The sequence below is a fragment of the Homalodisca vitripennis genome, chromosome 8 (genome assembly GCF_021130785.1).
Source record: "Homalodisca vitripennis isolate AUS2020 chromosome 8, UT_GWSS_2.1, whole genome shotgun sequence".
Lineage (NCBI taxonomy): Eukaryota > Metazoa > Arthropoda > Insecta > Hemiptera > Cicadellidae > Homalodisca > Homalodisca vitripennis.
In genome coordinates, this window is record NC_060214.1 from 96,641,059 (window position 1) to 96,665,425 (window position 24,367).

The window sequence follows — 24,367 nt, forward strand, 5'->3', positions numbered from 1 at the left end:
GTCGGAGAATGGGTTTAACAAAAAAATAAAAGTCTAACAGAAAAACTACTCTACACCACCAATCAGGAAGTTAATACATGGATAATTACAAATATTCTGTAACAAATCTACGGAACACCCACGAGTCGAGGTGTGGGAAAACCCTCTAAGTAGTCTGGGGGTTCGGAAATCCCCTTAAGAGAATTTTTTGAAATACCAGGTCCTAAAAATCGTTATTTTATAGTACTCTCTGAACTAATAAAAAGAGTACAAAGAGATCAGGTCAGGATGTATAAAGTCTACAGTAAAACCATCTATCAATCCACCAATCCGGAAGTTTATACAATGGGATAACATTACCACATATTCTGTAAACAAATCACGGAACACCCCCGCGAGTCGAGTGTGTGGAAAACCCTCTAAGTAGAGTCTGGGGTGTTCGGTACATCCCCTTCTAGTAGAATATATTGAAATACCAGGTCCTAAAAATCGTTATTTTATAGTAACTTCTGAACTAATACAAAGAGTAACAAAGTTCAGGATTCAGAATGTATAAAGTTCAACAGTAAAACTACCTTCAAAACCCACCAATCAGTAAGTTTATCACATGGATAAATTACAAAATATTCTGTAACAAATCACGGAACACCCACGAGTCGAGGGTGTGGGAAACCCTCCTAAGTAGTCTGGGGGTTCGGAAATCCCCTTAGAGATTTTTGAAAATACCAGGTCCTAAAATCGTTTTATTATTTTATAGTACTTCTGAACTAATACAAAGAGTACAAAGATCAGGGTACAGGATGTATAAAGTCTACAGTAAAACATTCTAAACCACCAATCAGGAAGTTTATACATGTGATAAATTACAATATTCTGTAACAAATCACGGAACACCCGCGAGTCGAGTGTGTGGAAAACCCTCTTAAGTAGTCTGGGGGTTCGGAAAATCCCCTTAGAGATTTTTTGAAATACCAGGTCCTAAAATCGTATATTTTTTATAGTACTTCTGAACTAATAAAAAGAGTACAAAGATCAGGTCAGGAAATGTGTAAAGTCTACAGTAAAACCACTCGTACCCACCGATCAGGAAGTTTATACATGGATAATTATAATATTCTGTAACAAATCACGGAATCACCCACGAGTCGAGGGTGTGAAAACCCTCTAGAAAGTAGTTCTGGGGGTTTGGAAATCCCCTTAGAGATTTTTGAAAATACCAGGGTCCTAAAAAATCGTTTAATTTATAGTACTTCTGAACTAATATAAAAAGAGTACAAAGATCAGTTCAGGTTGTATAAAGTCTACAGTAAAACCACGCTACCACCAATCAGGAAGTTTATACATGGATAATTACAATATTCTGTAACAAATACAGTTTATATGAAGTATATTTAACTAAAACGAAATTTTAACATAACATTATCAAAATATTGAACAAAGTAGTTACGTTTAAATCACAATTAATAAAGACCAAAGCCAAATCTTGATGTCTACTCTCGGATCAAAAAGTGTTAATATCCTGGTTTGAAAGTTGACCACAAACTAACTAATAGAGCTACAATAACGAAAGTTTTATTAAAATTTAGTTCGTTTATTTCTGTGTTTCTACACATAAAACACTGTTTACTAACAATAACTTACAGTTTTATATCGATAACAGTTATTGTCGTATTAAGAAATAGAATCAAAATCATTATTCTAAACAAATAGACAGGTTAGGTTTACATTGTTATTCTAAATACATGTTAACTATTGGAGAAGTCTATAATTAATAGAAGCCAGAAAAGGCGTACTATTAATAAGAATTACTTAGCTAATATAAATTTTTGTTCTTTGCAAATCAAGTCGTGAGTAGATAAATTAAAGTGCTTATTGGAGCGTAAGAGACATTAAACCTTTCAAATTTGCTCAAATGCTGCTCTGCTGAGTTCAATAGGCTACTTAAAAGCTGGTAAGATCGATTTTGGATAAATGCAATTTGGATATAATGACTGATTGAAATAATTAAATACAATTTAATAATTTATGGTTACAGGTAATATGATCAACATGTCTATATGTATAGTTGTAGAGGCTCTAAATAGTACTTCTAAATAATCTAAAAGGATCATACTTAGACAGTTTTTTGGCTGTTCAGAATAGATTTACAATTATTCCAATGGTACTGGCTTTTTTTTAGAAACGCAGGGTCATTTCCTGACTATGCATGCCTGATAAAATAGGCTTTAGAGCTAATATACTATACTAATATTGTCTAATTCTAATATAATATACTAATACTAATGCTAAAGTACGAGAAAATGTTATTGCAAGCCTGGATTTTTACAAATAAACTAGTGTAATGTACTTAGGTTTGAGATATGTTGTTTAAAATTCGCATTAGTTTCTTGTTAAAACTGTAGTAATAAAATTATTAATTAATAATTAATGAATTAATTATTACGTTATTATTAAATAGTAAAACCAAACTTCCAGAGATACAACGTTATTTCTCTTACGTTAATAACAATTAAACTGTTTAATCCACATTAATGCAACAGGGTTCGCTATCATAGTCCCTGAACTGTGCCTTTGTGGTAAGCCAATGGGCTGTGGTTGTAGTCATGTTATGTGCTCCTGATACGGATTGCATTTCAACACATTGCCCACTGCGTAAATGTGTGCGCTGTGTTACTGTTCTTTTCGTTCGCGATCGAGAGTACTTTATCGTCTATGAGCAGACCATGGCCTACTAGTTAAAACCACAGCTATTACACAACTTATGCTCGAAAGCTTTGTACCTGGATACAAACGTTATTTGATAGCTAATTATTTCTGTCTTTATAGGAAACACTTACCAAAAATATCTTTTATCTGATTTCATGGGCCAAATTGGGGGATATCATACCTTCCAGTCTATAACTTTTGAGCGTTAGTAAGTCTCTAGACACTCTAAGAGCCTGAGAACTCTGGGCTCTGAAAGCATTTGGACCATAGGAATTCCCAATCTTTAGAAGCCCATACCTCTATAAGGATTCAAATTATGGCAGCTTTCGGCGTGTAGCAATTCTCGACCCATAGGAGCCTTCCACCTATACTAGCTGTGGCATCTGGGAGCTTTAATAGGTTATATAAATCACCGAAATCTGAGTTCTTGTGGTTACTGATATCTTCAGATCACTGGAAATTCCTGGTCCTTGGAAGTATCCACCCTCTCTAAACTTGCAAACACTAGAAACCCCAGCTTCTTGTAAACCCCAACTTCTTAGATCTATATTGGGGTTGCAACACTTTTTACTACAGAAATATCTTACTATCGTGAATCATAAGACTATATAAAATGGAAAATGTTCTAAGTATGCTAGAGTAACCATTTTTAATATTTAGACTAAGCAATATTATATACATTGTGAGTTAAAAGTATGGATACACTCTGTTAGGTTTTGATGGATAAAGATGGAGGGATAGAACTCGAATTTTTTCATCAACTATTATTTACCAGGCGAACAGAAAGACGACGGAATTGCCATTTAACCCCAAACTCGATACTTACTTCTTGGATCACGAGCACCCATGTCCCAAATTTCAAGCCTCTGAGACCTTTTTTATCAAGATTATCGCACATAAAAACAGACAGACAGGTGAACTGCCCTATGAACTTTTAACCCCAAAATCAATAGGGTTCCTCTTTGAACGAAGAAGAATCTGTGTAAGAAGTTTGAAGTCGCTAGGAGCTTTATATCAAGAGTTATCACACATACATACGGGCTACTTTTGATATTCACCACTAAAACCAATATAGTTCTTCCATAAATCAAGAGAAACATATGTACCAAGTTTCTAGACTCTATAATCTGTCTATCAAAAGATATCGCACAGGAAGACGGAGAACGACATGACCTTTCGAGTCCTTTAATAATTAACTATAAAAGCAATTTTTCACGTTTTTATTACAAATACAATCATCATTTCAAAATCCAACATAGAAAGGTATAAATGATGCTGGTTAAAACTGAATTAATGTATACATTGAAGAACAATTTATTTTCAGTAACAAGAATACAAAAGCGAATGCGCACTTAGGTCAACCCATGTGAGATTAAATCTTGAATAAATTAGTTACAGAGAATCGTGTCACCGAAAGATTCCGTCCAACAGAAGGATCAAGTTTAATTCAACGAGATCACAGTTAACGATGTTACACGGAAGTGTTAACTTCTTGCTCACTGTAACATGCTTAATCTGATTCTACCCTTATAATCCGTTTTGACCCATTACTACCTAGCAGCTTTTTATCTCCTCACTTTTCGCTGCACAAAACAAAGTTTCTCTTGATTACTTCTACACAGTGCTTCCATTTTGGTATCATTGGGGGCGATTTGCCCAAATAGATAAGTGGACACATTTCAGGACTGCATAGGTTTTGTTAATAATTGACCAAGACCTGAGAACCAATATGGTACTATCACATAACTTGTGTTTTCTTTAAACCCTCATAGAGAAATCGATCGCCAGCTATGATAGTTTGGTGGAGGCTGAAATAGGAGGGTATCAAAATGGTTAAAAATACGGAATGATAATATTTTCACAGATAATTTTTATGAGCTTAACAGATTAAAACCAATTGTCATACACGTATTGACAGAGAGTGACGAGACGTCCTGTAAGCACTTCCGAACGTATTGAGATACAAAACTACAATACTCGTATGTTTATATGCAATTCTGCATCGGTACCGTATATAAAGGTTTTAACCACTTGACATTTCTTTGTTTGAAGTTGGTTGTTGACGATTGATGAGTTGTGAAGGAAACAGTATTTTCCCGTTTTGAGATCTGCAATCTGATCTCTTCCTCAGGTGAATATTTAACCTAACACATAGTTACAATCTAGGTTAAATTAAACCAATCATACCAGAGCGTTGTGACACGCAAGTCAAGAATCCCAATCACCATGTTGTGTGTCAACTTCACTAACTCTAAAATATGCACTTAATAAAACAAACACAATACTAATTATTAAAACTTAACTACAGAATACAGGTCACAATAAGTCTGCATTCGGCAACCAACCACCAAAGACTGACCAGAGGCCAGGCTGATGAGGTAAATTACACTCATCACGGCAGAACAAGATGGTGTCAAAAACGCAGAGACCGGAAGTGGACCTTTTTATTATTTATCTATTGTATATGAACTTTTAAAAACTCATATTGTGACTCCGCATTGGTTTTGACAAACCTCTAACTTTTTTGATACTTTAGGTTTAGGTGATTTTAGGGTTAATTTTTACGAAATGGCTACCAAAACGGCCTAATTTCGACTGATTGGTTGGTTGATAAATTGAAATTAGGTCGCTCTGGTATTGTTTTTTATCTACGGGGGGCGTTTCCACTCTCGTAATTTTTCTATTACTGAACGATGTCTGGAAAATCCTGTTTCTTTCATCTCACATTAACATAAACATAAAAGTAAAAACAATCATAACATACATTTTATAGTAAAAGATTGCTACTGGTACATAAGTTGTAAGTTATTGTTTGACAACAATATTCATAATTAAGCTATTATTAAACAATAAACGCCTTCTATTTGATGGATACCGCATGAAGGCATTGGTGTGCACGGACATGAGCTAGAGAACAACTCGTGACTCCCTGACAGTAAATAAATGTTTATTAACATTTCATTAGTGTCAACTAACTACATACCTTCAGGCTCAGTTTGTAGCTCGCTGAGAGTAATACAACAAGGTCTGGACTATAACCACTGAACAGTGCTGTCTTATTTCTGTTGGGCGATACGTCCCTAAATATTACAGTACGTATATGACACTCATGGCCGACGACGTTAAAACATAATGGGAGGATTTTCATAGAGTAACGTTGAATCGGGCCGACCAAAAAGTCCTTATCTGCTTCTGCTTGTGTGTTATCGGATTTTCGCATATAAGATGGAGGCATGGACGTATATATAAAAAGTCGGCTTAAACCCCTCCCCCCTCTAAAGTTTGAAAGATAGTCATTAAAAATGCACCCAGTAGTTTTTAAGCTAGAACACATTTATAAGGTCTTAATGCTCAACAATTTCTCGGGGGAATATTCTCGAGCCCCTGTTTTGTAGGATATGTTATACTTTATAAATCAACCAGTTTGTCAACCCTCCTCACCCCGAAATAATTTTTCATATATGCCACTGAGTGAACGGTATTACGTAAAGTTGAGAGATTTACCACTAACGTTGGTATAATATACTGATTCCTTAAAGCAAGCATAGAAAGCAGACAGGCATGCTGTCGAATCTTTTCTAAACACTATAATGTACATCAGATCCTCAAAACGACAGTAACTGAATTTCCAGAATATTAAAACAATAAAATACTATTTCACTGAGACTGTGCGTAAAAGGTAAATTTCCAATTACACTAATAAACTCGATATTTCAAATTACAAAATTTATTACAGAAAATAAAATGTATATCCTTAATTTACGTAATGTTTGGGGGAAAGCCTATACATACAAGTTCACTAATCTTCTTCAAATTAACTAATTCAAATTGTGCATGTTGGAATTTAGTGGAGATACAGATTATGTTTCAATTGTACCCCTCATCGCCCATTTCGTGGCCAAAGAATTCGAAAACATTTTACCTCCAAAAAAACAAGAGGTATTTTTTTTTAGGGTGAGGAGGTTTTTTGTGATATTTTCAAATGTGAGGGTGGTATCTCATTTTAAAGGTTTGTTGATACAGATCTTTAAATTTATCTTTCTGTGTAACGTACAAGGAAATATCTACTTTTATAGGTTTTTTTACATTTACTTGAAACATTTTTAAACGTAAGAAATTTCAAATGTTACCGTACCCAAAATACTTTAGGCGAGCCATGAGATGACCTCTGGTCTCTTTGCATACCGGCAAATTCAAGGCGCTAATAACCTCTCTTGAGACTTTAACTATAATCGTGGGCACTAATGTTGCAGATACATGGTTGCACCGTGTACTGGGCCAGGGGTCATCTCGCGATTCGCCTTCAGTAGATGAGGACCTTCCTTTCCAAAAAATAACCAACAAAGTTCAGCTCCCAAAATATTTCAACATTTAAAAGTTATTTATATTTTGAAAATGTTAAAATGGTATAACTTAAAGAAATGAAACGCTATTGCATGGTTTGCAATTTTCTACTTATATGTGAGACCTATTGCCATGCACTTAAGCCTCAAGGGCCTTTTGCGCACCCCGCCGACTATAACCCGCCGATCGTGAGGCCGACTAGTCTAAGGTTTTAACAGTTATATAAACCGTTGAAAACAACCAATCAGATCCTCCTGGGAGAATTCGCCACCCTTGTCCAAACTACCAAAGATGGCGTACTCCCTTGTTATTGCAGGACAGTCAAAGACCAGGTTTTCAGTAGTTTCCTTCTACTCGTCACACATTCTACAGAGCGGATTCTCCCAAAGAATGCCGACTCTGTGAAGATATTTCCTCAGGTGACGTTATCCCTTAATCAGACCCATAACCCGAGAAGACACCGATCTACTTATTGAGAGAAGGTCAGACGGCATCCTAGGAGAAAGGGAGTGTAGACCAATTTTATTCTGCTAATTCTCAGACGTCGATGCAGCCTCCACCTTCTCTTATGTTCAGCGTGAACCCATTCTGAGACAGCCCCAAAGGATTCTAACCTGAAAATACCACAGAACGGTTGAGATCCTATCATATTGGACGCTTAGCCCAAGTTAGCCATGACATCAGTACTTTCGTTCCCAGAGATCCCCTCATGACCAGGAACCCAACAAACAGTCACATTGTTAATTCTAGTAAAGGTAGAAATGGCTTTATAGCAATCCCAGTTTAGAGTTAAACACACAACAGTCTAACGCCTTCAATGCTGCCAGACTGTGAAAATTCAAATCTATTCCGCAAACGAAGATTCTCACGATCACACTCAATAATGGCTGTGACTTCTGCCTGAAAGACTGTAACCATAAGGAACCATACGGACCACCAGCTCCCTACAAGGTCTCATCCCCACACTTCAGGCGCCTGTGTCACTTACTGTTTTAGAGCAATCTGTGAAGTATTCAAGCTCCGCTGGTTGAGAGGTTTCTTTTCCTCCGACCAAGCCTCCATAGTAGGTATAACAATCCTAAAGGGATTGTCGAAGGAAAATCTTTGTGGCATCTGATCAGAGATCATGTGCAGAGTATTATCCTGAATAAGGATGCTAATTCTGAAGTGCCCCTTGCAGCAGCCCTAGACCGACCTATTCCCGCCTGCTAAAGCTAGTAGGCGGTCCTCCTAATATAGTCCGAATTACGATGTCCAACGGGGTGAGGTTGAGTCTAGAGTAGTCTATAGCTGCGCTCAGCGCACTTGGAAAAACTCCCGTGGCAGCAAGCCAAGCAAGCCTACCAGCTACCGCAATCTTGGCCTCCGTTTTTGGCTACCAGACAACAGTCCCAAACATTATTGTAGGTCTAACCACGGAGACATAAATAAAGCCTCGACTTAAGTCCCCAAGACCCACCACCCACACGTCTACATTGCATTAAGGACCATTTCCCTCTGGCGATAACCCTTTCCAGGTGGGTTCCCCAGTTCAGGACCCTATCAAGGATTACGCCCAGGTACTTGGCCTCGGACTTCAAACTCATGGAAAGAGGCTCTCAATTAGACTGGAACAACGCCCTCCAGCTAACGCCTTCTTGTAAAGGCAACGACTGCAGCCTCGGTGGGGTTGCCACAGTCCCCCATCCCTGAGATGGTAGTTGAGCGTGATGAACAGACAGTGACACCCAAAGCCAAACTGCCAGATGCAACCGTTTGCTGTAACCTTTCCAGATCTGTTGCGTTTGTTTTTCATTTCAGTATCCATAAAAGGTCCCACGATTACTGAGTAGTAAAAGATCTGCCCAGTCTGAGTCCCGCATTACCAGGTAAAGCTATTTACGCTTGGAGGCGCCCAATCCCCAAGGGCACTACTACTGTTCGCGACGCACTACTCCTGCGTCATGCATCCCTTAAGCATGGGTCACTCCACAACGTGGGATCGGAGGTACCCAGTCATGCAAAAGCACATGTGTAGTACGATTCCGGACTGAGACTGGTCATGCCCGGCCCGGCACCACTAATGCGCGGCGGCGAGGGCAACCGCCACGCAGAGTGCACAATAGGAGCACTAGCCTAGATTTCTGGAGTTTAGTCGAAAGCAGGGCCACCTCATGCAGGTCACTTAATTAGCGTTTATCCGAGCCCAACCATTGGTTGGATTTGAATCCCTTATTGGTCTTGAGTTTGACTTTAGTGTCATCCCTAGGGAGGTACTTTTCCCAGTGTATTGGGGATCTCTCGAACTAAGATCATCCCATCTACTAGACTCCATGGGTTGTATTACTACAAAATGAAACATAATTTTAAAATGTTTTTATATTTAATCTTGTTTTATTACTAGAGGTTTCAATTGTAAGCAAAAATAACGGTTTGTATCTATTTTTACCCATTTGTTTTAAACAATCTTTATAAAGAAAAATTACAGATAAATCTGTGTGTTTCTATTCAGTGAAAAGTTATTTAGAATGGTTGATGAACTTACATAGTTCATTGTTGTGAGAAGTTAGTGTGTAAATATGGTCTAATTGACTTAACAGACTTGTAGTGTAACAAAATATGTTGGCATTTCCGTTTCAATCCTGTCTAATTTACAAGTTTTCACTGATTCTTTTAAAATGTTATTAAAATTAGAGTAAACTGTAAACAACCAATAGGCACCATGTTTCATGTTAAAAGTAAAATTTTAAAGGTATTTCTTACTTGAAGCCCTTCCCATTGATATAGGTTTTTGTGTGTTTATTATTTATGCCCCAAGAACTCTTACCTTGTTAATATGAAATAAAATTATATTTATTCATGGGTTGCAATATGAAGAATGGTGTCAGTATTAATTATGTTATAAAAATTGTTAGTTTGGACATTTTAAAAAAAATCATTACAATATGCAAAGTTTAACAGTACATAAACCTGTCTTAAATATTTTAATACTTTATTGATTCAAATCATTTAAGAGATTTTTTATATATGTCAACATCATTTTAGGAGTGTATAAAATTATCGCCTAAATTTACATTACAAAAAAGGTATGTTCAAATGTTCTTTGATAGTTGTTGTTAAAGTACTTTCAAAAATTTCTTCAATTTTCAGATCTAGGCTTATAGTGTGTATGCAGATGACTTCTTTTCCTTTTTAATATATAGTCGTCTTTGCATGTAATAAGCCTAAATACACTACTTCTTCATAGAAAACTGAGCACAGGAAAAAGGGATGTTGCAATCATTCAATGGTGCAAGACCTGAAAGTAACACTAGGTACCCATCAAGATCTTGTAATCTGATCTCTTCTTTAGGTGGATAACTAACCTAACAAGTAGCTACAATCTAGGTTCAAATAAAAATCATATCAGAGCATCGTGACACACGAATAACTCAGGAACTAAAGTAAGCAAGTTGTGTGCCAACTTGGTGCAAACATTCTCTTAACTATAAACTTATAAATAATATCCACTTAATATAAAGAAAACACTAATTTTTGTTTATATTACAAATGCATCTACCTCCTGTAGTGCGTGTTCTGTCTTAATAGTGGTATAATATCTCTGTAACATTTAGATTTGTGCTTATCCTATGACGTGTTCAGTATGTTTAACACGTATCACAGACTTTTATAATCAAATTTGACTTTGACATGTGTTCACAATTGAATTCAGATTTTAGTGTCTTTGAATTGTTTACTTTATTCATCTTATTATTCTGTTTTAGTAAGTTACACCTGAAGAGATTTAGGGCAGATAATTTCTTGACATACGTTGTTTCTGCTTTTTTTTAAACTTAATGTCCATAATAATACTGCTATCTTTCGGAAAGACGTATACTTCCACATAAAATTTATCGAACGCTAGTCACCTGTCAGCCGTTTAAGGCATCAGCTCCAGTTTGACGTTGTTTAATTTTAGGCTAAAAAAAACATATTATAAACAATAGAATAAACACCTATGATAAAATGTTTCATTCTATATTAACTTACATTTTAGTGTCTCAATGGCTAAAGTTTACACATATGTTTTTTTCTAACAATCTATACATGTTTCACTACAGAGCGCTATTTTAATAAATTTTATGTGGAAGTATACAAAAAATGTCTTTTCCAAAGAAAATACAATTATCTGTTAAAACTTATCTCTAATCACTTGTATTCAGCACAGATCTTTCTATAAAACCTTCTAAATTAAATATAAATTATAAGCTACAAGTATAATTATTTTACAAATCATTAACACTGAGACACTAAAACTGAAGTTTCTATAGTGAAGCATTTATGGATTTGAGACAATTTTATTATTTATAAGTTTGTTTTAGTGTGGTCTCAGATGCACGAGCTCCGAACTTTAACACATTACTGCGGCATATGACTTACAGCGCAAAGTTTGTACATCTGTTCCGTCTCAAGTAGTATAAAGCCGCAGTGAAGGTGTTAAACAAAGAAATGCCACTTATGACACAGTATTGTCTCGCTTTATATTTTAACTTAAATCCAATTTATTCTAATTTTTATTAATTTATGAATACAATATTATTTATTTAGTACCCAAAAAGTTTTAGAATTACTTCAATTCTTTAACTGTCACAATTATATTACTTTTGCTCTGATACTAATACTTTACAAATACTTTTATAATTACATGCATTTTATGCTACAATTTAAGAGTTAACCACTCACTGGCTTCTAGTGGGATATACATGTAAGGACATATTTTTCAGATATATGTACTATATGTTATATGCTATGTTAAAGTATATAATTTCACTTATGTTACACCATTTAAAACTCACCAATCCACTTTAGGTACTTTGGTATTGTACAAAGGCCTCTATCCCTTAATCCACTTTAGGTACTTTAGTATTATACACAGGCCACTATCTCTATCTACGACTTGCTATTAGGCCTAAGCGATATAAATAGGTAATTATACCTTTATGAGCACTCACGTAATATGAGCTTTAATTTAGATACTATCTCGAGGGATGTTTATATTCTTTCTCCAGGAGTTCCATCTGGCACGTGATCTGGGTCAGGAAAGTACCAATCGAAAATGACTGTGGTGGCCTTAGGTGGTGCCTATGGTGCCACCCTGCACTTCTGACGAGAATAGAAAAACATCCCTCCAGATAGTACCTAAAGTAAAGCTCAAATCACATGTGCACTCATAAGTGCTAACGTTAACTTTGGTATAACTAGTAACATATTTATCGTAACCGATGTAATCTTACTTATATTGCATAGTAATAAGAGTAGATAGGGACAGAATGGCCTCCATATAATATACCAAAGTATCCCACTTTGCATACACCTTTTTAAATACTGGGTGATTAACGAATAAGCTGTCTCAAATTGAATGTAAGTGAAATGCTTCAAAGAATTCAAAATTAACTTTTACATTCTTGAAAGTCACATATATGTACTCAATAAACATAATACTAAATGTGTACATACATAAATATAGTATACATAAATTAAACCTCGCAACTTGTAACAACTCAATACTTGGCTAAAAACATAATAAACAACCACTTTTAAATTGTGGTTTGTAAAACGCACACAATCTATAATTTTGAGAATATTTTAAATAACCAAAGAATTTTTAATTTGAGGTATGGTGTCATACACCATTTTAAAGTAAGTATTGTATACGGTACTTAATTTTTTAATCGCTAATAATTTTAAAACCACAAGAAAAAAATGGTTGTGCCACATTTTGCCCAAGCTTTAGTTTTCTTTTTCAAATAATACTCCCTTGTCAGTCTTGTGATTAACACAGTAAAAATGGCATTAAACAATGATTTTTCTTTTCATAGGCTTTTTGTCACACCAGGGTGAATGAAGTTTATTGAATTAGTAAAATATTTGAAATAGTGGTCATATGACATAGCATTGGAAAGCATACTCCATTCTAAATAATACAGCTTATATCTTTTTATTTCGCTTGAGTTTCGAAAAATAAGAAAATTATTGTATTACCTATATTACTGCTGATGAAACATACCCTCTCATTGGAATGTATATTTCTTCTCTTCAATTTAGTTGTGGACATTTGTAGCTAATCTCTAATTGGCCAGAAAATATCTCTTGAATTTTACAGATAATTTTTTATGCAATGGGGAGAATAATATCAAATCATGGTCACCCAACTTCCACAAATCTACTTAAGACTTATCCTAGTTGCATGACCTACTATGATACGAGTAATTTCTGAATATCCTAGGCACAATATAGTTCATTTAATTCGAAAACTAATCCATTCCCACCAGCTTATTCAAATTTCCATCTACAAAATTACTGTTTGTGTTGTTGTGTGTTGTATGTTACTTGAAAGTTATATACAATTGTGGGGTATGGTATTCTAGACACTTTGATGAAATAGAAATAAGTAAATTCTAGCGCATTTTTAAACCATTTATTTTCCATCTGTTATTTATCAATACATTATTTTTATAAAGATATTTTAATCACTTAAATGTGTTAAAGAATTTGTGGATTTCTACAATCAGCATTTATCAATGTTCACCAGAATAGTTTTGCTTTTTCAAACACTTGCTCACTCTTCGATTCCTCAGTTCCACCGGGCAGGTACGGTGGAGTGAATTCTCTATAAGCGAGACACACTCTTCTTTGTGCGATGTCCTCTCTGAGTACCATATGTTCCCAGGCATACCTCGCCTCTCCATACAGGACTAACAGTGATCTTCGAGGCATTGGTACTCTCACAGCGACATCATCTGGAACTGAGGCGCACCTGTACTCTGCAGGGGCAAGGTCTAAGTTGTAACGTTTACTTTCCCCTCGGTACGGCACCAGCGTCAACACAGAGTCTGAGAGCAGGTTGACAGTAACAATCCGTTCTCCCCAAATCCAGCAGTCGTCTATGTGAGGGTCGATTGAGGCTCCATTCTTCGAGTCGTACTCTAAAGAACATTGCTCTATCGTTTGATACCCCTTCAAGATGTCAATACTAGAAAACCTCTCTTGTACAAATCGGGTTGTTTCTGGAAACCCTTTAAAGTCTCCCAGCTGCAAACGCCTTTTCTTAAAGTTGCATTTCGGGCCAAAATTCTGAAACAAACAATGTAAATGAATTGATATTATTGTTAACACATATGTACTACACCATTAGTTTCAATAACGAGTTCCAAGTAGTTTCTAGGAAGTTCACGATTAGCTCAAATTATATATTTCTGCTTAATGACCTAGTATTTTTTCACACATTACAATGTATTGCTGACGTACTAACACGATCAATCCTGGTGACACCGAACACATCACACTACTAGTACTTATGCCATGGTGACGTCAAGTATAGGAGTATTTTCAAGCTGGAGAAATTTTTTACTATTTAAAAATATATTGTAATTATTGCTGTACTTATTTAGATGTCCTACAATACCAAATCAACTTTTATTTTTGGAAAACAGTTTTTAAGGTATTGATTATTTCTTAATGTTTACACCTTACTAATTTGTTCTCAGCAGTTCTGATTAGTTGATAAGACTCCTGCCAGTCTTTCATATATTTCTATTACTATTAGCTAACTTAGAATCCTGCAATTTTCTCACATGTTTCACTATTATTATTTGGGAGATACTTGAGTTTGAGGTTACGACATGTCAACACCATTAGTAGTACATATGATATGATAGTAGCATCATGGTACTTTTTATGTAAAAACATACTTCATCTACAAAAAGTACATGATTTAGCAATGTTATTACTATATAGTAATATATATATATATATATATATATATATATATATATATATTATCTCAAAAGTTCAACACATATGTAGTCATTGTAACACATGCCCACACTATTACGACTGATGATGCCACGGTGGCATCATAGTATGTACTTATAATATTTACAGCATTTATTTTCATAAAAGTTATTAATTCCGTAATTATAGTGCTAATGAATACAATAGGCTTAAACAGTAAGTTTGAGATTTTGCATGCAGCCAAAAAGAAAACAAGGTAAAAATCAATGAAATATTTCAAGTCCATCCTCATTTTATTATTGACAGATAGAAGGACAGACAATCATATGTTAAAGAAATTTTTACACCCCTAAACAAACAAACTATAAATTCTGTCAGCTTATAGAGTTATACGCTTCAACACTCAGCTAAATGCCATGGTTGGACATGCAACACCACAGAAATCATTCTTGTCTACGAAGAAAAAAAGTTTCATGCAAAATTTTAAGTCCACTGATAAAATGTTTCTCAAGATAACTTGCCACATGATATATTTACATTTTAGTCCATTGGATCCATCCAAATTGGATGTCATACCAGTGTTTAAGTAATAAAAGTCTACACACCAAGTAACCATGAAATAATGTTGGATGAGTTGGTAACGATCAGCCAAGTACTTTGATATAAGGCAGTATTCTCTATCCTAAGCCCTTATGGACTCCAATAACAATTTCTAACTATCCAACTTTTACATATTTAAAAAAAATTTCATATAACATGCATTGAGATAAGCAAAAGCAAAATATATTAACTTGTATTATTTACTCATTCATAATTTTTTCTGAACCTCTACAAACTTGCAAAGAAGGCTTTAACTTAAGAAAATTCAGAACATTTCAGGTTTCTGAGAGCAAATTAAAAATGAACAAAAACAAAATTTACTACTAGAAGTATGCATCATAACAAAGCAGAAAGAAAAAACCATAGAGGAAGATAACTTGTGACTGGTTATTTAAAACCCTTTCACAACATCTATAGAGACGTTCCATCAAAGAAAAAAATAAATCCGAATGACTTTTTTCGTTAGATATTCACGTTATAACAGATGTCGGACTGAGTCTAGTTTTGGACTGAAACGGTCAAGATAGTGAAGTTAGACTGTTTGCCTATGAATCCCAAAAGGCTGTTTGATATGGTAGATCTTACGCCAGTGAAACCATGCTGCAGAGAGCAGATTAAGCCAGCCAGTTTGAGCTTCATGCGACCAAGGAAGAGGTCTTGCAAAACTGGATATAGCTGATAGAATTAAAGAGGCCTGTAATTACTAATATCATCAATAGGTCCTTTTTTGTGAATAGAAACAATGTATGACGACTTGAACGCATCTGGGAAAACACCAATGGCTAATGATGTGTTCCAAAGATCACAAATTGATCCAGCTAATAAACTTCAATAATACTTTAAGATCGTAGGTGGTATTTCATCAGGACCCCAATCCTTGGTTCCATCTAGCTTCATAAGTTTATCCAATACTTTTTGTGGATTGAATTTTAAAAGAGAGGGCTTTCCAATGTGATCACAACTAGCAGGAGTGAAATCTTCTGGCGAAAACTGAGGAGAAGCTCCTAACAATTCACACATCTCATAGGAAATAATAACACAAGTGCATTCAAAAAAGGAAACCGTGACATTAGTAATGCATTTACTATAAATAACTTACGTTCTTCAAATCATAACTCCATACCCGGCTTCAACAATATCTGATCTACCGCATAACTACATTAGGCCATATATTTTCTTTAAAAATTATTTAAAAAACGCTGAAGTATGAACATCTACTATGTGAACTGAGATATTAGTTTTACACTTACTTGCTTCCTTCTTCCACTCTGAGAAAGATCCCAGGGAATGGAATCAAGATCTTGAATCAATGAAGACTCTTCTTCTCTGCTGATAAATTCCAATTTGATGTAAACTCCAGGGAATGATATCGATTCTGCAGTGTGATTCGGATGATCCAAGGAAGTCCCTTGTACTGCAATGTTACAGTGAGGACAGTAACTGTAGCAATTCTGAAACTAATGATGATTGATAATGTAAAAAATCAGTTAAAGACTTGTTCTACAATTTTATTTTAAATGCCTATAAAAATAAGTCATAGAAGTGGACACTACAGTGAACTTAGAGGACCTCAAAATAAGTCACCAGTTTATTTGTATCTTTCCCAATTTGCTAGTATATCCATACTAGAAGCACATACAAAATTCATGTTATTAACCTATTAATTACAATCATCCTCCTGAATAAATAAATACAAGGTTTTAATGGTGAAAATTACGAATTCCAGATAAATATTAAAAGAAAAACTACTTTTCTTGCAAGATAGTAAAAGCACAAAAGTACAATATTTGTTTTCTCTGTCAAGTTTTTGAGGTGACTACTTCTTTTGACTTTATGAATATATGTTTGCACGGAGGAAAACTTTCGTTTCACATCACAGAACGAAGCTTCACGCTTGTTCGCTCAGTAGTGGCTAGGAGCGGGGACTATCAAGGCCATTATGATATTAGATAGGGTGTTTCTCTGGTCAATGGCTATCCAGGTGTGCTAGTGAGAGGTTACTGTCGCTCCTTATTGAAGTGAGTACTTCATTTGGCGTGCTATAGATTGGTTTTAATAAATCTATCAAATATTAACTTATTTATTAATGAATCCAAAGTAAAATGAATTAATTCGCATTCCAGTTGACTACTAATTTGGTCCTGATGAGATTTTAAAAAGGATTAACAATAAATTGATTAGATCTTTTCTAGGTAAAAAAGCCGTAAAGTAATTTAATCCTGGAAGAAATTTTGTTTTTACAAAACAACACCAATCCACACATAGCAAATCAAACTCAAGAAGTTCTGGATGCTTTAAGTGGAAGGTGTTTCCACATCTGCCTTAAGTCGACGTGGAACTGTGGGAGAGTGTTACTACCTGGTTCAAGTCTCAGGCAGCAGAATTTTATAATGCTGGAATTTCAAAACTAGTTCACCACTATGCTAAGTGCCTAAATTTGTACAGTGACTAAGTTGAAAAATAGTATTTTAATGTCACTTTCAAATGCATATAATAAATTTACCTTGTACTTTGTTTTTGTTTATATCAAAACGTAATCTACTTTCTACATAGCCCTCATATTAAACAATGCAGTTATTATGTAAAAATATAAACAGCTGGTAGTTATTAACTTACTTTAAAATTTTTTCATATAATTAACATATTATTTTCTTTGATAAGATATTAAAACAGTCAAAAGCTCGTGGAGGGCCATGAAACAAAGTTTAAAAAGTGGCATATCAACTGACCTGCATGTAGGTAATCTATGTGAGTATTCGTACAGACGAGAAGTACAGTTTTCGAGAGAGGATGTTTTCACAACTTTTTGAAAGCAGTTAATCATTACAACCCAGGAGAAAACATAAATAGTTACGTATGTTTCATATGTTGTTATCATTTCATTAATATTTATGAACTACTAGCCTAAACCCGCGGCTCCGCTCGCGTGGCAGTAGAGAGGGCTACATCAATCAAGCATCGAAAAGACAACAACATTTGTGACACGTTGTAAATGTCAAAAAATGTTTGTTTACATAGAAACGTCAAAAATATTTATGTTTACTTAGTTACTGTCAAAAATAACAACAATTTTTTGTCGCATTATATATGTTTACAAAGAACAGCTGATTAAAAATTTGAAAAGACTCTTTCACTTAATAACATATGTTTGCTGCAATGCATTTCTTACGGGTATTTCTGTAACCAGTGGGGCGGAATCCTGAATCGGGAAAGGGATAAAAAGTATCCTATAACCTTCTACAGATCAAGACGAACAAATTTAAAAAAAAATTAGGCGAATCCGTCCAGCCGTTTGTGAGTGATGCTGTTACACACGAACAGTTTCATTTTTATATATATAGATTCCTTTTTCCAGTTCTAATTGTTTGTTGGAACGTTATAGCTCCTTTATTACTCATGTGACTGTCACTATGTGTATTATATTAACTATTTCAATTTTAAATATGACTTATATTATGATTAGGTATGTTGATAAGAGTGATAAACTCATGGCACAGTATAATAAGCGACCACCAACATAATCAGATGTTTATAATTTTTAAATCTCTATACTATTGAATACGACATTTAACATATAGATATTCATATTCAATCATTGCCAGCTTTCTTCATTTAGACTAGTGATATCATACCAGCTGTTGCTAGTGACGTCATTACCAGCTATGTTATTTCGTTTATGTAGGAGAAGGGTAGAGACAACAGCAATGTTTTAAATGGCTGCAAGAAAAGGAGCTAGCTCAGTAAGTATCTTATTTTAGTGAGGAGATGAAACTAGAATTAAAAGTGGGAATCTAACAGTGTTTCACTATAAAAAAATCAAAACAAACACAAAGTTGTGAAAATGCACTTGAAAAGACTTTTTTTACATTCTAAATTTGGTATTATGAACATAGCCAAACCATGAACTAATTTAGTTGAAATGAAACAAACTATGACATGTTTATTAATGATTGTAGTTTTTACAACATCAGTACCTGCAGAAATACCATTTCAGATTTGCTAAAGTAATCGTAAATACTACGCTGCTCAAACTTTAAATAAAGTTTTGTTATTTTATGTAATCTGAAACAAATAAATTTCTTTTCCATATAAAAGTAAAGCTTCTCTATATTAACATTTTAAAGCCTTAACTCTACAACTGGCAGTCGCCTGATTATCAGTCGAAATTAATGTTTCTGTAGTGGCAGTCACCTGAAAATCAGTCGATTTGACATGTGCCCGTTTGACATTTGTTATAATCAATACACAAACTAAACTGCCACGATTCATATAGGTACCACTGGAATCAGAAATAGTTGCTGATTTGATCAATGTATTTTGTTTTGTTTTGTTAGCAGCCATGATATAACTATGACGTATTGAAAACGAGTTATTTGTAAACAGTCGGCCGTTGTTGTTGTATTGGTACCTGGTCGCGTTATTCTTGTACATCTAAAACGTAAGTTTATTACATGAAATAAGTGTTTTTATGTAATAAATGTGTTTATTTATGCGTATAAATTCTTGTAGATTGTGTTTTATGATGTTATGAAGAAATATATGTGAAAAAAAGATATTAGTGAGCCATTGTAATCTAGGCTATGTGCAGTGTTGTGATCGTTTTAGTTAGCTTTAGGGTCATTTTCATATGCGATGATCATGATATAAAGCTTCTTAACCCTTCCAACGCGGCTAACGCCTATAGACGCGGAACTGCCGATGCTTTAAACGCGGATAACGTCTACAAACGCAAAACCTTTACTTTTGAAATGGTGAAGAATTAGTTGTTAAAACTTCCGTAAGAGAGCAGGTTGATGTTCCTTTCGACTGTCGGGACTAGACAAAACGCTTTGTCACCATTGGTGGACTTTGTAACGGTATCTACTCGGATTGAAAGCAATCGCCGCCATTTTTTGTATGGCCTGTAACGCTGCATACGCCTACAGATGCGTTCGTTTCATTCAGCTGTTTAACTACGTGTGTGTTGGTCTTATGTTGGTTATATTGTTAAACAAAGTGTTTTGAATTAGTCCGTTGTTATTCTAATAGTATTTTAGTTTGTTTTTACTAACATTTAGTATATCTTTTTGTTATAATGGCTAATCCAGATGATCCAAATGATTACTACGAACAACGTAGTTTGAGCGCATTTTTGGTATATTATGTGTAATATTTTTTTTGGTACTTTGGGATTATACCGACCACACCCAGACATGAATCGTTATTTCACATTTCGTTTCTACTGATTACTAGATTAGCGTAGAACAATATTTCGTCAATATAAAACAGGAATTGTCTTATCGCAAACACCTCCCCATCCTCAGACAGAGGTCAAAGTCGAGCGTCTAGTAGATAACGTGATTGCAGAGTCTCGCCGCCCGTTCAGCTGGTGCATCGCTTTGTTGTACTTCCGTGTTTTACCTCTACATTTCTCCAAACACAAAAATTCAACAAAAACAAACATTTACCAAACTAAACTTTTTATTAAAAAAACACTCAAAACTTGTTTTTATTCTTGATCACATTCCGCCACCCAAAATGCGAGTGCCTCCGGCCATCAGCGCGGGCTTCGACAGCACCTTCGGTGCTGCCCCGCGCTGATGTCGACGAAAGAAAAACATCCCTCGAGATAGTACCTATCAGTAAAATATCAAATTCTAGAGGGGCTAATCAGAAATATAAATTGAATTGTAATGGAAAGGCAATGATGTACCGTGCAAATCACGTGATGCCGCGCGGCCTGCCGTAATCAGGATTCTCGAGAAAGATAAGATAACAGCGACAACAATACCGATCACAATACCTGGAAATGCTTGTAAGTTTGTAATTTTGTAATTGAAGAGTTGTTTTTTCGTTCTATCATGTTTGTTTCTATAAATTTCTATTTTTGTGTTCTTCATACTGGTGTGGTCGGTATAATCCCAAAGTACCATTTTTTTCAATTATTTGTTTTGTATTTTATACTAGTTTCACCATACAAGTCCAGTTTATTTATTCTAAATAAATAAGGTTTATGAGTACAATATTTGTTTCATTTCACTTGTAGGCTATCATATAAATAAGTTTGTGTTGAATTTCATATTATTACATTTCAAAATCTTATACTGAACTTATTTATTTTATGTACTAATTATACAGAAACTTCAGTTACAATTTACTCATTATAAATAACCTGTATAAATGTAATGTAATGTGTCAAATAGTGTTCCTATGTACATTATCCTGCAATGCAGTTTATTCAAGATTTTAAATGTTTTTGTGCGTATAAAATTCTCAAATATATGTAATATTACATGTTTATTACTTTTTTCTTATAAAGGTAATACCAAGGAATATGAAACAAAAATTAGCATTGGGAAATTTTTTAAAAAATATTTTTTATGTCTAGTGTTTGAGAGTAATTTAAATTAGCGCTTTAAGGGTTCATTTATTTTTATATTTAATATTTTTATTTTGTAGAGCATGTTTTGTTCTATATTTTAGAGTATTTTATGAATTTTTCAAGTAATAAATAAGGTTTTGATGAATTTTATAACACAGTCGTAGCCATAGCAACGAATTTAGCCATTTTGTACTTTCTTCAGTTTAGAGTATTTCATAATTGTTTTAATAAAAAAAATGTAGTAAACTATACATTTTCTAAAACTATATAAAATTTTCAACATTTTGGGTATTATGGAAATATTTTTTTTCACACAATATGTCTTTTATAGGTGCACCCCCACCACTTTTACATAAATTTTTTTGTAATTCTAAGCAATATATGGGTCAACCTCAATTTTTCTCATATTACAATATAATGTTCCAATAGTCAATTAGAAAAGGGAATGACTAGAATTTCTTGCTGGAAAGCAGTTATAGGGAGCAGGCAACCGCCAGACGGTCATATATTGCTTAGAATTACCTATTAGTGATCAGGGGCACTGACGTGATCTGGGCTTCAAATTTGGAACTACTCGAGTAAATTTTTTTTCTAAAAGAGCAAGCAGCGCGAAGCGCTGCGCAGCGGGCAGGCATTGTGTGTGATCTGGGTATATACTGAATTAATTTCAGTCTGCGCGGCGTTATCTCGGCGTTATCAGTCACTGGCGGCCTTTCCAGAAAGAAATTCTAGTCATTTCCTTTTCTAATTGACTATTGGAACATTATATTGTAATATGAGAAAAATCGAGGTTGACCCATATATTGCTTATAATTACCAATTTTTTTTATTTTTTTTTCAAATAAACTTAGTAAAAGAGTGATAATTTTTTTTTTATTTTGGGGTTCATTTGCATTACTAAAAAGTAAATTTCCTTGTGAAAAAATTATATATAACACATGTAGGTTTATAATCAAATTATATTTTTAAAAATTAAAAACCGATAACTTACTATTGCAAAACACCTCAAAATGGCCTGCCACTTGAGGACATTTCAACTGCCAGCTCGAGGGTTAAACGTCATTCAGCTCGACATCATCATTCAAAATTTATTCAAAATAAAATCGTGTTTGGAAATAAATTTAAAATTAAAATCATATATTTTATTATTGACTAATGGTGACAAGAACAGTGACGTACGTGTTTTCTTTGTTCCACAAGCAGTCACATTTATCCTTGAAAATACATAAATTATGTAAATATTATTATTTTGTTGTAATTATATGTTATTTTTTAATGTGTAAATTGTATTAATTTATCTATTAATATTTATACATTAACTACCAAGACTGAAAACTAGGAAAACCATATTGTTCTTTGAACTATCTATTACGTCATTTGGTCAGACATTTTGCTTTCAATGCTTGGGATGATCATGAATATTGATGATTCCATATCATTTGATGATTTTCATCAGACTGTGTTGGTGGCCACTTATTATACTGCAGCCAGACTCATATTCTATATATGAATATTAAGTATTGATAAAAAACAGGGTATTGATATCATACTCTACCACATACCTGATTTTTCCACAATACCTACTATTAGAAATACTAACCATAAATAGCCTACTACATAAGATTTATGAGAGAATAATAGTACAACTTACTTGAGACAACGTTAACTGTGGTTTACCAATGGAATAATGCTCCTCACACTTAAGACATGTTCTTATACCTTTACAACCACAAAATGCTGATCTATCAGTTTCCATTGTGACAACTTAAACTTATTTCCTCAAAAGCCTACTTGTATGAAAATAAATAAAAATTCATTTAAATGTCAGTAGATATACACACTTTTTAGGAATTCGGATTGTTTGTTCCAAAATTTTCGTCTTCAATACCGGCTGTTTTCATTAAACCCTCTTTCACTTTTAGAAGGAGCTCCTTTTTTATTGCTGATGGTACTGATGCACGTCCTTGAGGCAGTAGTTCTTCAACCAGTTGGTCCACTGACATAGATCCTTTTTCTTTTACAATTTCTTTAGCTTGTAAACGTATCTGATCACACCATCCACTTTCCTGTAGTCGTCTTTTCAACAGAATTTTGTATTTCTCATAATCACCACGTAGTTCTAAGGCCTGAGTATATTCCATCGCCAAAATTCCACTGAAAAAGCTGGTTAGTAAGGTTTAATGAATAATCAACATCATAAAAACAAAAATTAAACAAACCTTTATATTTGGCCTACAAGAAACAAAACATAACCTAGCTAAGTACAACAATCCTACATGATCATGATCTGAGCGCCTTCTCTCTTCTCTCTCGCTCTGTTTTTTTTTTCCGGTTTATTCCGGTTTACTTATAAAAGTAATGGAGTTTGATGATGTCATGTAACCCCGAGGTGCACTGCCATATGGTTGTTTGTATGGGTGTGGATGTGATATGAGTTGTGTACCAATCAAAAAAATATGCAACATTATGAAAAAGTCTGATTTGTGGATAAAACGTATGAATTGTTAAAAAGAACTCATAATAGTTTTATATAAAACATGTCCTGTTGATTTAACGTTATAAAAATGGAAAATTTTAAGGTGGGTTTCATAAAAAAAAACAGGAAGTCGAGATAGAATTTTTTTG

At 34.3% G+C, this 24,367-nt stretch overlaps 2 protein-coding genes across 2 annotated transcripts; both read right to left on the reverse strand.

Annotated features, from left to right (window-relative positions):
- Positions 1 to 13,451: 13,451 nt before the first annotated feature.
- On the reverse strand, positions 13,452 to 23,534 carry LOC124367782 (alpha-ketoglutarate-dependent dioxygenase alkB homolog 4). Its single transcript, XM_046824892.1, has 3 exons — positions 23,394 to 23,534; positions 16,632 to 16,838; positions 13,452 to 14,121 (listed from the first exon to the last, which is right to left on the reverse strand). Exons 1-3 carry the CDS (start codon positions 23,496 to 23,498, stop codon positions 13,573 to 13,575), a joined length of 861 nt encoding a protein of 286 aa, XP_046680848.1. The 5' UTR covers positions 23,499 to 23,534; the 3' UTR covers positions 13,452 to 13,572.
- Positions 23,535 to 23,586: 52 nt separating this feature from the next.
- LOC124367783 (enhancer of yellow 2 transcription factor-like) lies at positions 23,587 to 23,883 on the reverse strand. Its single transcript, XM_046824893.1, has one exon. The coding sequence runs from the start codon at positions 23,881 to 23,883 to the stop codon at positions 23,587 to 23,589; it is 297 nt and encodes a 98-aa protein (XP_046680849.1).
- Positions 23,884 to 24,367: the final 484 nt, after the last annotated feature.